General features: G+C 39.3%; 2 protein-coding genes across 4 annotated transcripts in view; both read right to left on the reverse strand.

Moving 5' to 3' along the window:
* Positions 1-15,387, reverse strand: part of LOC308693715 (E3 ubiquitin-protein ligase TRIM39-like) — a gene marked incomplete at both ends in the record, with an annotated part of 764,022 nt that overhangs the window by 65,232 nt on the left and 683,403 nt on the right. The window lies entirely within an intron of this gene.
* The window catches only part of hip1 (huntingtin interacting protein 1), a 63,693-nt gene continuing 49,892 nt past the window's right edge, over positions 1,587-15,387 (reverse strand). For all 3 annotated transcript variants that reach the window (XM_081370110.1, XM_081370111.1, XM_081370112.1), the window contains 16 exons: positions 13,652-13,768; positions 13,439-13,540; positions 11,179-11,373; positions 10,816-10,963; positions 10,615-10,701; positions 9,468-9,575; positions 8,779-8,915; positions 7,214-7,324; positions 7,051-7,109; positions 6,709-6,802; positions 6,526-6,626; positions 5,539-5,644; positions 5,320-5,443; positions 4,225-4,286; positions 4,032-4,149; positions 1,587-3,846 (listed from right to left, as the gene is read on the reverse strand). In XM_081370110.1, coding sequence (XP_081226236.1) covers positions 3,836-3,846; positions 4,032-4,149; positions 4,225-4,286; positions 5,320-5,443; positions 5,539-5,644; positions 6,526-6,626; positions 6,709-6,802; positions 7,051-7,109; positions 7,214-7,324; positions 8,779-8,915; positions 9,468-9,575; positions 10,615-10,701; positions 10,816-10,963; positions 11,179-11,373; positions 13,439-13,540; positions 13,652-13,768 — 1,680 coding nt within the window. In that variant the 3' untranslated portion in view covers positions 1,587-3,835. The remainder of the gene's footprint in view (positions 3,847-4,031; positions 4,150-4,224; positions 4,287-5,319; positions 5,444-5,538; positions 5,645-6,525; positions 6,627-6,708; positions 6,803-7,050; positions 7,110-7,213; positions 7,325-8,778; positions 8,916-9,467; positions 9,576-10,614; positions 10,702-10,815; positions 10,964-11,178; positions 11,374-13,438; positions 13,541-13,651; positions 13,769-15,387) is intronic.

Here is a 15,387-nt window from a genome sequence, read left to right on the forward strand (position 1 = left end):
ATATACTGCCACAAAACAAAGTATAAAACAAAGTGTATGACACAAAGAAAACACAAAATGCCACAACAACTGCTATAAATTAAAAGCCAGTCTAAATAAATAAGTCTTAAGCAGCCTTAAAGAAGCCCAAGTCAGTGATTGTAGCCTACGTATATCAGCAGGTAGCTTGTTCCAGAGGCTTGGCCCAGCTACAGAAAAAGCCCGGTCACCCCATAGTCTGTACCTTGTCCTTGGTACTTCCAGCAAAAGTTGATTTGTTGATCTAAGAGCCCTATTTGACTGACGCAAAGCCAACATCTCAGTTATGTACGGTGGTGCGAGGCCATTGAGAGCTTTAAAAACAAACAATAAAATCTTGAAATCAACTCTAAAAGAAACTGGAAGCCAGTGGAGCGAAGAAAGAATTGGAGTTATATGCTCACGCTTGCGTGTTAGTTAGAAGACGGGCTGCTGCGTTCTGCACCAGCTGAAGGCGCCTGAGTGATGACTGTGAGACTCCAACATAAAGCGCATTACAATAATCTAGTCTTGAACCGTTAGCATGGTTAGCATGACTTCTATTTACCTTTTTTTTTTTACCTAGCACTGCACAGTTTATATCTCATTCAATTCAACAGCTTGTTAGTAAAAACTGCAGGTGAGGCTGGATTGTTGATGTCTTCTGCTGGACTGAAGCAGTTTGTATCCACTGCAGTCAGCAATTTCCTACAAGAACAGTGCTTCTGCTGCTATCAGAATGAAATCTCAATTACATCAAAATTGTGGATGTCAAAAACAAGTCTATGATTAGATTACCATGCAGAATGTCAAAAACCATTTAAGGTACAGTTTATCCACCTTTTTCCTACACACTTTATGGGAATAACTTGCGTTAAACTAATCAATCAGTATAGGGTTCAGACTATGTAAGCAATATTAAGCTAAAAAAAAATACTTTCATCAGTCCATGAATTACCCCAAAACCTTGATTCTTTCCAGAGCAATATACATCACTGTAGTAATGTCTATATTATGAACCATACATTGCCTTAATATTTTTTGTTTTTATTAAAAAGCTTTGGGTGATAATATTTAAAAGTGGTTTCCATCATTTTGACAGATTTACCAGCTTTAGAACCATTCTGAAAAGGGAATAGAGACATGAGGAATTGGTACATTTTAAATGGGATATATACTGTGAACTAAATTAACTTATGCTATATCTAGCATAACTGATCATATATAAATCTACATATTGTGTTTTTACTTAGTGCTTTGCTTGTTTATTCCCATATGAGACTGGAAACTATAGTAAATCCTGTGTCATAATGTAGATTCAGACTAGACAACACAAGACGAGCTTCTACTATTTAGTGACACCTGGTGGGATAATCTTCAACATGTCAACAGATTCAGTCATTATTATTGCTCAAACAAATCATTTTGCACAATTTTACCCAATAGTTGCTTAATCTAAATACTTACACAACCTTGCATGGAAATGTTTCCCTGAGGCATCCAAAAACCTCAACAATGCCAACCGTAAAATTAATTATGACACAATACACAAACATCTTACACAAGCAGCATTGAGACAAAACAACTAGCAATTATATCAATGAGTGAAATATTTATTTAAAAACTGAAAAGTAAAACAAACCCACACACAGTTTTAGTATATATCATACAAAGATATTCTCCAAAATGTTATTGAGCGGTCTTGTTTTATTATTATTATTAACAAAAGTCAGAGGCAGTTTAGAGGCTGGCTGAGCTGGTAAGACTAGACAACCGAATCTAAATGGTGGAATAAACCATTACTGGAGGTGATGATGACACTCCAAAAAAACGGAAATTAAATACCCAGTGTCGCAACTTAACATAACAGCCGAAGCAGTGCAACAAGTGAAACAATATGAGGGTATTAATACATAACAACATAAGGGATATACAGTATATATCATATCTCAGTCACACAGCATCCACCCAAACACACACACACACACACACACACACATTATATTAGTATTAAAGAACACACACACACACACACACACACATATACACTCTCAACGCATGTTCATACAGAGTCTAGAGGACCCTAATGCAATCATTTTTCTCTTTTGTAGTTCCGGACTGGTAGTTTGTGGAGAAGTTGAGGTAACCATGGTTTGTAGATGACTACAAGACTGCATGTCCCTGTGTCGAGGCCCTGGTCAGAGCTGTGCTGCTGGCAGACAGTGGTGGTCTACAAGGCTATGTGGTCTACATTGCTTTGACGGATGTGGATAGGCCTCTAGAACCAAATACATTTTACTTCACATTTTTCATGCATCTCCATTTTGGGTGAGTCTTATGAACACTTTTTCAAAGCCCCGAAAAGTTACAATCTTAATAATATAATCCCTCAAAAATCTTTGTGTTTGCTCATAAAACCCTTCCTTTCCTGGAGAAACTTTGCGTTCGCTCACAAATCTTTCGTGTATCTAGAGAAACTTTGTTCTCTAAGGGCGTGCGTATCATTTCTTCTTTCTTTTAGATATCCTCCAAGTTGAAAATGGGGAGCTCAAAAAAACAAATGAAACACACCAAAGTTACACAGGGATGGGTACATCTGTTCTCACACCACACGGTTCTCTACTGTGATCTCAGTTCGCAATACCAAACTACAACTTTAAAACACTGTCCTAATGCTACTCTAGATCACGATTTTAAAGGTCATTTTTGAGGGAATGTGATCCTTGACCCTTTTTCCCCTTTTGGAAGGCACGGATGTCTCTCCTCGCCTCTGTGTGAAGGGGTGCGCGTATGTGGAACTAGAAGAAGACAACAGGAATTAACAGGTACTGTCACATTAACAGTGCGTAAACCGTACTGGACCTTTACTAATACAATATGGTGCATAACCTATCTGTGCTCAGGAAACCTAAACAGAGCTAATAAAACAAAACGGTGAGCTCTAGCCTGACTTGAGGTCTCACAAAAACAGTCAGTTCATAGTCAGTCATGGACTTGAAATTGGTGAAAAACATCAGGACACAGTTTTGTCGAAATATCATACGTTAGATGAGCTATTTAGCGGTTTGTCCCTAAAAGTCAACATGGTGAAACAGTAAAAAGCCTGTGGATTAAATCTATTTAGGGCTTCTTATAAAATCAATGCCTCGGGAGCATAATCAAAAGAAAAAAAACTACATACAGAAAAAGCGTGTTGAGTTTGGTAGTGTTTTCGGGTGTTAGTCCACAGTGGTCATCGTCTACTATGTTCAATGCTCTTGTTTAGTTCAGAGACCACTGCTAAGGGGACGGACCAAGACAATGGCGATCCTACACGACATTAAGAAATGCGTTTGAGAGGTGGAAGTCACACAGCTGCTGTTTGTAAAAGTTGAGTCCGGAAGGGTCACAGCACAGTGCCATTTCCTGCAAAATGGGGTGACTCACCATTGTGCAATGCATCATGGGATGTTTCACGGGGAGACGGGATTGTTCTAAATGGTCAGGGGTGGGGGAAGATTCTCCATTCTCGTATGAGGATGAAGAGGAAATGAAATACTCAGACAGTTCAGCGAGCCTGCACTTCCCTCTCTGTCCACTAGGTGGTGCCATCCACTTCCTGCCTTCCTCTCCCTCCCCCCTTCGTCGCACACTATCATCACACTCCTCACGTCTCCTGACTCCACGGGCAGGGGAGGGAGCAGGTTAGAAAAAAGCACCTTTTATTTGGCTTAAATGTACAATAAAAGAAATCAAAAGAGTTAAAAAGTACAATAAAAAGGGAGAAGGGAAAGATAGTGTGTATATAAAGACGTCAAGCGCCCCGTTTATAGGGCCGCTGCGCAGAACACGACAAGTCTCATCCCGTTCCTGCGGACAAACACAAAAGAAAGAGCGAATTACGCACAAGCAAACAAACCACACCCTTTGCACCACCAATTAGCTCAATACTTCATCCTCAGTCCTAAAAACCTCCATCTACCCCACTCGCCAGGCAATTCTGGGATGTTTAAGCAGTTTTGGCTGATGGTTTGTGGTGTTATTGGGGGTCTTACCCTCGTCCTCCCCTCCCCAGCCCTCTGCGACGCCAGCGAGCTTGTAATGCTTCTTCCTCAGTTCACCAAGTCGCTCCCTCTCTTTCTGCAGCCGGGTCTCCAGCTCCAACACCAGCACCTGAGACACAATAAACGGTCAGATTTGTTCACATACTTCCACAAAGACGTGGACAACAGGTTTACACTCGCTCACCTGTGCATCCATCTCTTGCCTCTTGATCTGAGTGAGTGTCATCGCGGAAAAGTCCATAGTGTCTGAAACAAAGAGAGAATTTCAATTCATGTCTAACAGCTTTTAGGTTGAGGATTGTCCTTGTTCGCCGGTCTTTTTCGCCTCTTCAGAATGAGATTATGAATGTCTCTCAATTTTAAGAAATCATGATTTCACCAGGCTGTTATGTGAGTTATCATGCTACATCCAGTTATCATGTTTCCAGCAAACAAACAATAAATGGACTGCATTTATATAGCGCTTTCATAGACCTATGGCCACCAAGCGCTGTACATATAGCCTCACATTCACCCATTCACTCACTCATTCACACACCGACGGCGGTGTCAGCCATGCAAGGCGCCATCCAGCTCGTCGGGAGCAGCTGGGGTTAGGTGTCTTGCTCATGGACACCTCGACACTTGGTCAGGTGGAACCGGGGATTGAACCACCAACCTTTCGGTTTGTAGACAATCTACATGAACCACTGAGCCACTGCCGCCAACAAAATAAATAAATGGAAGTCGAGTGCATTGCAGTGTACTACAGTTGAATATTGTGCATTTCAGTAAATGTATTAGGTCACCCATGTAGTCCATGCAAACAGAAAATTTGTCATTCTGGACATAATGATCAATGAATCAAAAGCTTTTAATGAATGAAAGGACACACAATGTCATTGACTCCATGTGACTGGTCAATGTTGTTTAAATACCTTTGCCTCCACAGAAGAGCATAAGCACAAGAGCTTGCATAGAGATAAGCCTGACTACGTGTAGGCCAGCTCATTCCTGTATCTCTGGAGGGCACCATAAACCAGTTTCCATGGCTATAGTTAAATGTGAAATGGGGCAATGTAACTGTGGAGGTCAATGAGAAGCAAAATGAGGCTGCCACTACTGTAACTACTAACTTTTGGGCCTTATTTAATGAATAATGGAGAAAGGACAAGACATTATGGAAAATGTTTTTGCTAACAAGATTCAAACCTGAATTGCCCACATGAGCATCACAGCTTAACGTGTCTGAAAATGTTGAGCACCTTAACACAGCGGGATGTGCTGTATATGACCTCACCTGTATCCTCAATCTGAGACTTGCCGGACTTTGTTGATGCCACGACCCCTGCAGTGGCCTGGGTGACCCCTTTGGAGGCCTGCTGGAGACGGGAAAGGTTTGTACTGCCCTTGTCTGCTTTTACCTGAAGGGGATAAAATGGATTATGTATCATTACATTGCTTTAAAGTTAATTCAAGTGCAAGTGCAAATGTTGCTGGTGATTTGTTGGCGCTGTACCTTAGATGCCGCAACTAGCTGAGCCGTGCTGGCAGCGATCTCATGCGAACACACCATCAGCTCCTCAAACTTGCCCTTGCCTTGCACCACCTGATCAGCTGCATCACTGCAGGAAGAAGAAGAACAAGCACAATGGTTAATATATCAGTCCATGTCGGATTCAAAACTTAGGGTCCGGACACTTTGGAAAACACGGACAGAATCATGGAATCCAGTCATTAAAATGGAATTTGCTGTATAATGCGGAATGACACGAAATTTAGCAAATTTTGGATTAAGAAATCAAAATAGGGCTGTACACTTAATCAAATTCCAAATGAAATATGGACTAGTGTCTGCTATTATTAAACCACGAAAAGAAATATGAAGTGTACATGTTCTGTGTATCTCAGAGTGAATGAGTTTAGTCTACTGCACATACTCAAGCACATGTGATGCTGATGGTGATTTCAGAGCCATTTCTATTTACTTCTTGAAAGGTTATAATAATAATAATAATCCTATTTACAAGAACCTTATTTAAGAAATACCATAAAATCAAGAGATTTTTTTCATCCGTTTGAATTTATACAGAAAATCAGTTGCGCAACACTTATGCAATGTTTAGTTGTAAAGGAATTGTATTTTCATTTGATGACAAGTTTTATGAATTCTTTTGATTACCACAGTTTTGATGATAAATCTTTATTATATCTTAAAATGATTATATAAAAAGTAAAAAGCTGAATTTGTGAAATTCATAGGACCCTATTATTGTTAAAATTGTAATCATTTATTCAAATTTTAAAAAGTTTCATGAATTCAATTGATTAGACATGCTTTTGGTTATTCAAATTTAACTAAGCCATTAAAACGGAAAACACAGAATCTCGGAAAAAATACAAAATAATTTTGGAGCGGATTTCATTGTGCCACTGAGATTTTTAATCACTATGCCACAGCTGCCCTCCCCCCAAATTTGATTTTCTCACTGTCTGTGTTACTCACACCAACATGGTGGCGCCCCAGCCCACGGCCTTGGAGGCGGAAATGAGACCTTCTGTCCATCGGGAATTCTTGGCGTAGAACTCCTTCATAGACGCAGCCCCCTGTGAACACAACATAAACATCAATAAAAAGTCATTTCATGCTCTACAAAAGCAAGTTTTCAACAAAAAAAAGTTCACTCACCCTGCCGCTCTCCACAATGTCCCTCTGCAGGTCTTTGGAGGACAGCACGAGCACTTTGATGGCCTGCATGAGATCTGTGCAGGACGCCAAGATCCTGCAGGGGGCGACAGAGAGCAACACATCAAAGGCCTGTTTTGCATGCATGGCTAATGTGTCCGGGTGAATGCAAACGTGCAGCGCTATCCAAGGGAAATAAACTCTGCATAAAGACACTTTGATCACTTAACCAAATCCACTAAGGAATATCAACCAAATAAATTCAGTTAACTGTTTTTGGTAACAGTAATCATGAAAACATTATATGCATTGCATGCACAACACATGTGGTTTGGTCAGTCTGACCTTTCATTGACTTCCATTTTGATTCCTGTGTCAACTGCCCTGGACTTATTGAGCATTTCCTGTTGCAAAGCGCAAAGGGGAAAAACATTAGACAAGTAGACTGGAGCGCTTCATGTTTTATTAAGCATCTGTCTGTATGGTAGAAAAAGCATTGACTGATCACCTCAATCCTGGCGGCAGCCGACTCCACAGCTGCTGATGTGGCTGACATCTCCTGCTCCACCAGATCTCCCAGCTCCCCTTGCTGTAGTTCCAGACCCCGGGGACGCAACTTCTGCTCAGAGAAAACAGAGGAATTAACTAAGAGGTTGTGTTCTCATCTATGTCTAATTTACATCTAATTTACGTTGTAGAATAAAACGCCAATGAATCGTCATGTTATGTTTCCCACAGGCTTTATTTTACTCATAAATTTAAAAAAACCATTATAAAACCCCATAGGAAAATCTCAAGGGAACCAGGGGGCGGAGCTTTGACGTTATACCTGCACCACTCTATTGTCTTGTATAAATCCAGAGCAAATTTGGAAGTTCGCGACCTTCTATTTCTAAAGTGAAAAATAAAATCTGAATATCAGTTGCAAGTAGTTAAAGTCACCATGAATTGACAGTTACTGTATTTTATTTAATATTGCAGTATTTATCATAAATGATTTATCAATGCACATCATTATTTTTCTTAAATTCATGTGCCATCGTAATCAAAATAACTTCCTCTTGTAGTGACATCTCTTCTCTGAAGACATGTTTACTGGTGCGAGGGCGGGACAACCTGTCACTCACATGACATCCCAGCAACAGCAAACCACAAACATCCAACGATCCAACCAAATCCCGATGGACAAAATCAAGTCCCACCCTACATTTTTTCTTGTTTGAGAAGCTGTTTCACTTGGATATACACGTCACAATAATGAATAAAAGACGAATGTAAGTTCTCATTTGATTGGATGGCCATTTGCTGATTAAGATGTAATGTAGCATTCTACTCTTCTCTTACAGATGTTTATTTTTCTACTGCTGTGATGCTACTGTTAAAAAAATACAACTATGAAAATTTGTTTTCGTTAATTTAAATAAAGTTGAAATAAAATAAATATCAGATGAAGGACTTAAATAAAAAAAAAACTTGCAATTGAAGTACTAAGATTACTTAAAAATAAAGCTAAATAGAAGAAATGACTAAAAATAAAAATATATTTAAAAAATAAATATATATAAAAATAAAAGCTAATTCAAAATATTCATAAATACTATAATAATCGATAAATAATATTAAAATAACACTGGGCATGCAGTATGCAGTTCCATACTAGCTTCGGCATAATTTAAATCACTCAAGAAAAGTGATAAAAATGACATGCTGTATTATTTTATTCATTTATTTATAGTTTTGGATGACCAAGCTTTATGTTTTTTGTTTTTTTTTTACTATTTGCTTGTCTTACTATCTTGTTATTATTATTATTATTATTATTCTGTTTTTCTAATATTAATTTTATTATTTTGTTATTTGTTGTGTGGATCCTTTTATTAACAAAATATATATATATATATATGAAGGTTATACGAGTATATGTATATGTATATGTTTTGTAATTGTATGTTATATTTTGTCTATATGGAAAATTTAAATAAAGTGAGAAAAAAAAAAATTGACATGCTGCTATTTTTCAACCCACTGATTTACTATGCTAAAACCAGGACTGACTCTCAGTGGCACACTCACTTCCCCCAAGGCCATTACGGTATCCAGTGCCGACGTCAGCCGGCTGCAGTCTGCCGTCCCCATAGACTTCTGCTCCTGAAGCTGGCAAAGCAGCGCCATGGCCTCCGCGCCACACGCCTTCACGTTGTCTGCCAAAGCTGCCCACAGACAGACAAAGACAGAAACCAGAGAGCAGTCAGACGCGCCATCTGTCACCTGCAGACACTCCACATACGCTCGGGAAGAAACGCATTTCCTGCCGTGTACAGTCGTGACGTGATTGCTTGTGCTCGTGGGAACCGCAACATTAGCAGTTTTGAGTTATGTCATGTTCCTTTCCAGCATCTCTCCCGAAACAACCAGACCTCCGGCGACGGAGTTATTAACAGAACCGCAGTGACACTAATGACCTTCATGATGTATGGAGACTGACTCAAACAGAAAGTAATTTTCTTGGACGTCTCTCTATATGTGGAATGTGGTTACAGCGGTACTGTAAAATATTTATCAATTTAATAATAGAAATTACATTTATGCTGCTTAGATCGAACGGATAGCTCTGGTTCTGGATGCTGATTGGTCGATACAGTGTATTAAAGCACAATGACTGTTTCTTTAAGGAAGTATTTGCATAGAAATTCATCAGTTGTGCTAATGTGATTACATAAGCTCATTTGAATATATTTTCATAGCGCCTGGGTGATGCTTACCGTCTGCTTGTTCCACTGGCACCATGTGGGAGGTGGCGCTTCCCTGCACAATGACATCGCCCACCAGGTGAGCAAACTGAGTCACTGCCCGCACCAGTCCAGACACATCTATTACACACATTCAGGAAAATCAGTGTGAAACAGTTACAACATGATCATATGAGTGCCTCTCATCTCGACAGACTAATTCTGAGTAAAAAAAAAAAGAATAAAAAAAAGGGATGAAATGGTGTCTGAATGCATTCATGGTGCACTTAAATCAGTTTTGGATTTCTATTGGTATGTCATTACGTTATTATTTTTTAGCTTATGCATGCTGAGTGGAGAACAGTGAAGGGGAGTAACAAAAGTTAGTGTGAAATTATCTTAACTGTCTTCAAAATAGTGCAGATTTTTCCGTCCTGAGACATTTTTTTGCAATAGGTAGCAGTGTAGCAACACAAATCACTACATCACGGTTGTGTCACAATGTATTGCACAGCCTTACTAGCAAGCAAGCCAGACAGAATGCTCTCCTGTCTCAAGTACTGCTGGGAAGTTATTGAGGTCAAAGTTGATTCAGACAGTTTGTTTTTAGTAATTCAGTTTGTTCAGATAGTTCATTGTAAAGAAATGAGGTAATCAATAAACTCTGTTCATCAATTTTCTAGAGCTGCGGCAATTGCAATTTTTTTGGCCGATTCCGATTTCTGGGGGTTTTTTGTAAGTGTGATCTGCAGATTCCGCTTTTCTTTCAAAAAAACTATAATTGACAGCATATACAAAAAAAATCTACTTTTCTTTAATGCTAAATTTTATTTTAATAAAAAAAAAACAAGTAAAAAGACAGTAATAAAATAACTAAATAAATTTCAAACAACAGCACAAATAAAGAGAGATGTAAAAAACACGGCTTTAAGTTTTTCAGGTGGGTATACAGTAGATTCAGGTAAAAAATACTAAAGAAATGAATGTAATCAAATGTACCTTTTAGCTAATTACTATTTCAGTAAAGACTAACTGTAATTTAACTACTTTAAATGATGTGTAACATATATCTTGGCAAGCTTAAGTTTCAAAGCAACTTTGCCAACACTGTTAGAGTGAACGGTACATTAATGAATGCTAGTTGAGAAGGAAAATGAGAGTGTATGTACATGTAATTCACCTGTGTTATCTGATACAAAGTCGTCTCTGGCCGACTGCAGCCTCTCCACGCAGTCCAGAGCCACCTGGCACCTGGACACCAGGTAATCTACACACACAAGGTCCTTTAATATTTATTAAGCTCTTGTACGGCAATTCCAGCTGTGTGGTGTAATCAGTGTGGGTTGTCAGGACATGAGGGTAATTTGAGCTGGTCACTGACCGGCCGAACTGGTGCAGCTGATGTGTGTGGGGTCCTCCAGCTGATTCAGGCTGTCCTGTACAATCCTTCCTGCCTCCTCTAGAGCTGCCCGCAGAGCCGCCCAGCGCAGGGACACCAACTCGCTCTCCAGAGCCTGCTCACGACTCTCCTACAGATAGAAAGACAATCAAAACAGGCATTTAACACTCCATTACATCAATTAGTCCTTTTCTGTTAGCTTTGAGACCAACAGTCTAAATTCTGGTGAGGTCATAAAAGCAAAATGAACATAGATATACAGCCAATGCCTTTTGGTATAATGAATCTGAACAATTACACAGACCCCATTATAATTGAACAAATAGTAAACCTACAATATCCCACCTTCTCATTGAGTTGGTTTTGCAGGGCCTCAGCAGCTTTCACACCACTCTCTCTCTCATTGGTCAGACTGCTCTGTACACGCTCTAACTCCACCCCCAAACCTGCCAACTCCGCCTCTTTCTGAGATACAGTCTCCAAAAGCTCCGCCTTCTCAGCCTCTAAAGCAGACAGCTGAGTATTGAGCTGCTCACTTGACTACAGGAAGAGAGAGAATACAGTTCAATGAGAGCCGTCTGTCATTACGTGAATTACAAGATCTAATGTGACTAGTACTGAGAGAACAAGAAACGGTGTTGTTATTGTTAGAACCAGTGAAGCAGAAGTTAGAGCTAATATATTTTGGCGTACAAACATACGTCATCCCTGCAGCACTCTATAAAACACTGTATTTAAAGTGAACTAATACAGTCATGATAAAGATGTTATGTTATTTGAGTCAGCTGCTAGAGGCAGTAGTGGAGGTGCTGCAGCTGGTGTGCAGGAAACAGAGGGAAGTGGGATGGGGGGGTGACATATCAACTCCCACATGCAGTCTGGACACATCAGCTCAGGTAATTTAGAACCTACATGCAATCACAGAATCCCCATGTCAACCTGCGCTGGACTAAATCGCAGAGACAGTGATACATGGATCCTGTGGTGGGCCAAGAGCTGAACTGGGATGGGTGGAAGAGCGTGAAGTAGGGCTGCACGATATATCCGAAAAAATCTATATGGCTTAGTGCAGGGGTCTCCAACACGTCGCTCGCGAGCTACCAGTAGCTCGTGGCCTGATTGGAGGTAGCTCGCCAAGGGCCGTTCACATATCGCGTCTTTACGCGCTCAAGTTCAAAAATCAAAAAATGATTTAAAGGCTGAAATATGCGAGGTTTTTTTTTTTATAAAAACTTTTTTGTCAAAACTTTATTTGAACTTGTACATATTAGTAGATAACATGTTGCAAGACACTCCTTTCAAATTTTGCTATCATTTTTAATGTTATTATTTTAATGTTTATGCAAACAAAAAGTGCATATTGATGCTAAGTTTATTTATTTGCTGGTTTTCGACATAAAACTTGGTGAATTGATTTCATTGTGTAGTATTAGTACTACTTTCTGAACAGGATTCATTTCATCTCTAGTTATGATGCACTATAAAATCAACAATAATTATGTGTTTTTACAGTATAATTTTATTTTTTTTATCTCTGACAATTAAGGGTGACACGTATATAGGCCTGCAATAGCTCTTTTAGGTCTGAAACAGTTAGCATAGTTGTTAATATGAGAGTTATGAGACATTATTTAAGAGATTTAAGTATTGCATTACATGAGTAGCCTAGCTCTCGGCCACTTTCATTTTTAAAAAGTAGCTCTCAAATGAAAAAAGTTTGGAGACCCCTGGCTTAGTGCGAATGTCACATGCGTGCAGCCTAATTCTCAGAATAGCTCGGTTAATTTACTGTGAATCAAACCAATCTGAGAAACCAAAAAACACTGAACCACGAGCTGCCCGCATGCAAAGGGCTGAGTTTCTGAAACCGAAATAAAAGCTTGATGGTTTAACGTGTATTAAAAAAAAAAAAGAAAAAAAAGGAAAGAAATTAAAATGTAAATATCAGTATTGAAATTTAACAGTTGTACTATAAATTAAAACTTTTTTTATTAAATACTTGATTTCTTATTTTATAGTATAACAGTTAAATATTACAATAATTATTTTGTTTAATATATTTATAATAATTACAATAAAAAAAAATCACAATTATTATTATACATTTTTACTGAATTGGTCAAAAACAGTGGGATTGTGGCCTATGCAAACTCAAGTGGAGGGATTTTTTTTAACTGTTCAATTTATGGTTGCTGAAAGTGTTTTGTGCTAGATCCTATAAAAAGTAAAATCAAAGTGTGAACATCCAAATTTCAAGAAAAAATATTACCAAAATGTTTAGTCCTAAAAACTCTTCAGGAGTAATTTGCTGCTTTTTAAATGATTTTATTCACAAAATCAACCCACTTATTCTAGAATGAATTTTTTTTTCCAAATAGAACTATTCAAGCCATCTGGTGAACGTTCCTTCATTTCTACATTTCACAATATATATTGCAGAAAAAGTAAATGTCAGCATGTCAGTTTTTTCCAGTATCGTGCAGCTAAAGCGTGAAGATTTGTCAAGAATTGCTTGACATTTTATTATGTTTCTTTAATTTCTGACAAGGAGTGAAGAGAGATTCATGAGGTGAAGAGGAATGATGGGTGGAGGGTGAGGTCCCACCTGTTGGGAGGAGGTGACGGTACTCTTCAGGGTCTCTAGTTCTGCTCTGCTGGACATGAGCTCGGCTTGCAGAGCTTGTAGCTGCTCTAACTGAGCCTTCTCCTACTCGTGCACATACATGAGGATAGGGAAGTGTAAGACAAACATACTACGGATACATCAGGCAGAGGGAGTGTGTGTATGAAGTGTGTGTGTATGTGGTTTGTGTGCAACCTGCTGACTGGTAGAGTCCTGAGCGGCTTTCAATTTGTCCTGCATCTCTTTCTTCACATTCTCCACCTCGTCCTGGGCGGCACGGGCCACCGTCATCTGACGTGTCACCTCTGCGTTCTGAGAAGCACACAGACATGTACAGTTTAGCACAGTCAAAACACTTGGCTGACCCAGTTCCATTGCCAAGAATGTGGCTCCCACTGTCGGATGGCTCTGTGGTGGGATCAGAGCGTGCTGCTGTATGAGAGTGAGTGTGATGACAGCCTAAGTGTGGCAGAGGAACACAGTGCCAAGTTCTCATCTGTGTTTCATCCGAGTCTGCTAGAAAAGAATTCTGGTGGAGGAGCCTAACCACCTGCAGGTTTACTGACAGGCCTCTGGAGCTGAAGCAAGCAGTATGCAGTGTGCACACTGTGTGTGTAATATAACATTTCTATCTGCATGGAAAACACAGATTACTGACTGCATTTGCCAAAACAAGTTCGCTGAGTGAGATATTGTGTCCCACAACGCAATGCACCTGACCTTCCGTTTCCAGTGTGATGAATTAAGTGGAAGTAAATATCAGCTACAATTTTGAACATCTTTCTCCCCTCATTATTAGATTAATGCATGCAATTCATTCAAAATATTTTAAAGTGTGAAAATATGAATGCAAATAAATTATTGATGCATGTGAAATTGCATCATTCATTTCATTTTCGTCACGCAGTTAGATGATTTTAGAAGTCAGGAGTTTATCAACCACCTGTAACACTGGTAGGTGGAAATTTCTATTCTAACCGTTTAACCTGATTTCACTTCTTTAGCACCTTTTAGCAGGTGTGCATACATTTATAAATTATATAGACTCCTTATATCATTTGGTTATTTGGTGTCCTTTTGGAGTCTCGAAGTGTCCTTTATTGTAAAGACACCTAAATTTACCTTGAAAAGGCTTGCAGAAAATACAGTTTTGTGAGAATCACCTTTCAATCTGAAGGTTTACTTTGCTGGATGTTAAATAAGATAAATGGTGTATGCTTAAAGGTGGGGTTAGCGGTATTTGAAAAACGATGTTTGGAAGTTAATTGGGCCGACACACGAACAAACAACAACAAATGTGTGTAGCCAATCAGCATTAGGGGGCGTATGATGGTAGAGGAGAATGAGCAAGAGGGAGATTTTAAGAAAGATTGCAGAAATAGAGATGAGGCACAATACAAAAGAGAAAAGCTCGGAAGAAATCATTGGAAAATGAAGGGTTATGACTGGGCAAGAGCTTTAGGACCCGCGTTAATATTAGAAAAGCTTTCCAGCGCTGGAGAGGCCTGAGCGGGAAGGCCTGAAAACAGGTTGCTTTGATTCCGATCCACACGTGAGTAACACTGGGTTTGAGTGTCATTGTTTGTCTGGAGCTGCTGTGCAGTTGGCAACTAACAATGAACTATTGTTTGTAATTACTATTGTGTACCGTACGTTAATTTTGTTGTGCTGCTTTGTCATTCGTTCATCCTCTGCGCTTTATTTTTCATGAAGCATTATTTGGTTGTGCTTCTGCTATGATAAACAGACATCCACTCTTGGCGACTGCTAGTGAATACGGTGTTAAACGGACAGTATGGAATTTTTCGCCACTAGGGGTCACTAACCTATTTAAAATAACAAAGGCGTAGATTGATGACGCAACATTTGCTAAGAATTATGGATCTTGTCGTCAACGTCAAGCCGACCGATCTAATAATGTTTATGGATGA

Source organism: Scardinius erythrophthalmus (assembly GCF_964197995.2).
Source record: "Scardinius erythrophthalmus genome assembly, chromosome: 7".
NCBI lineage: Eukaryota > Metazoa > Chordata > Actinopteri > Cypriniformes > Leuciscidae > Scardinius > Scardinius erythrophthalmus.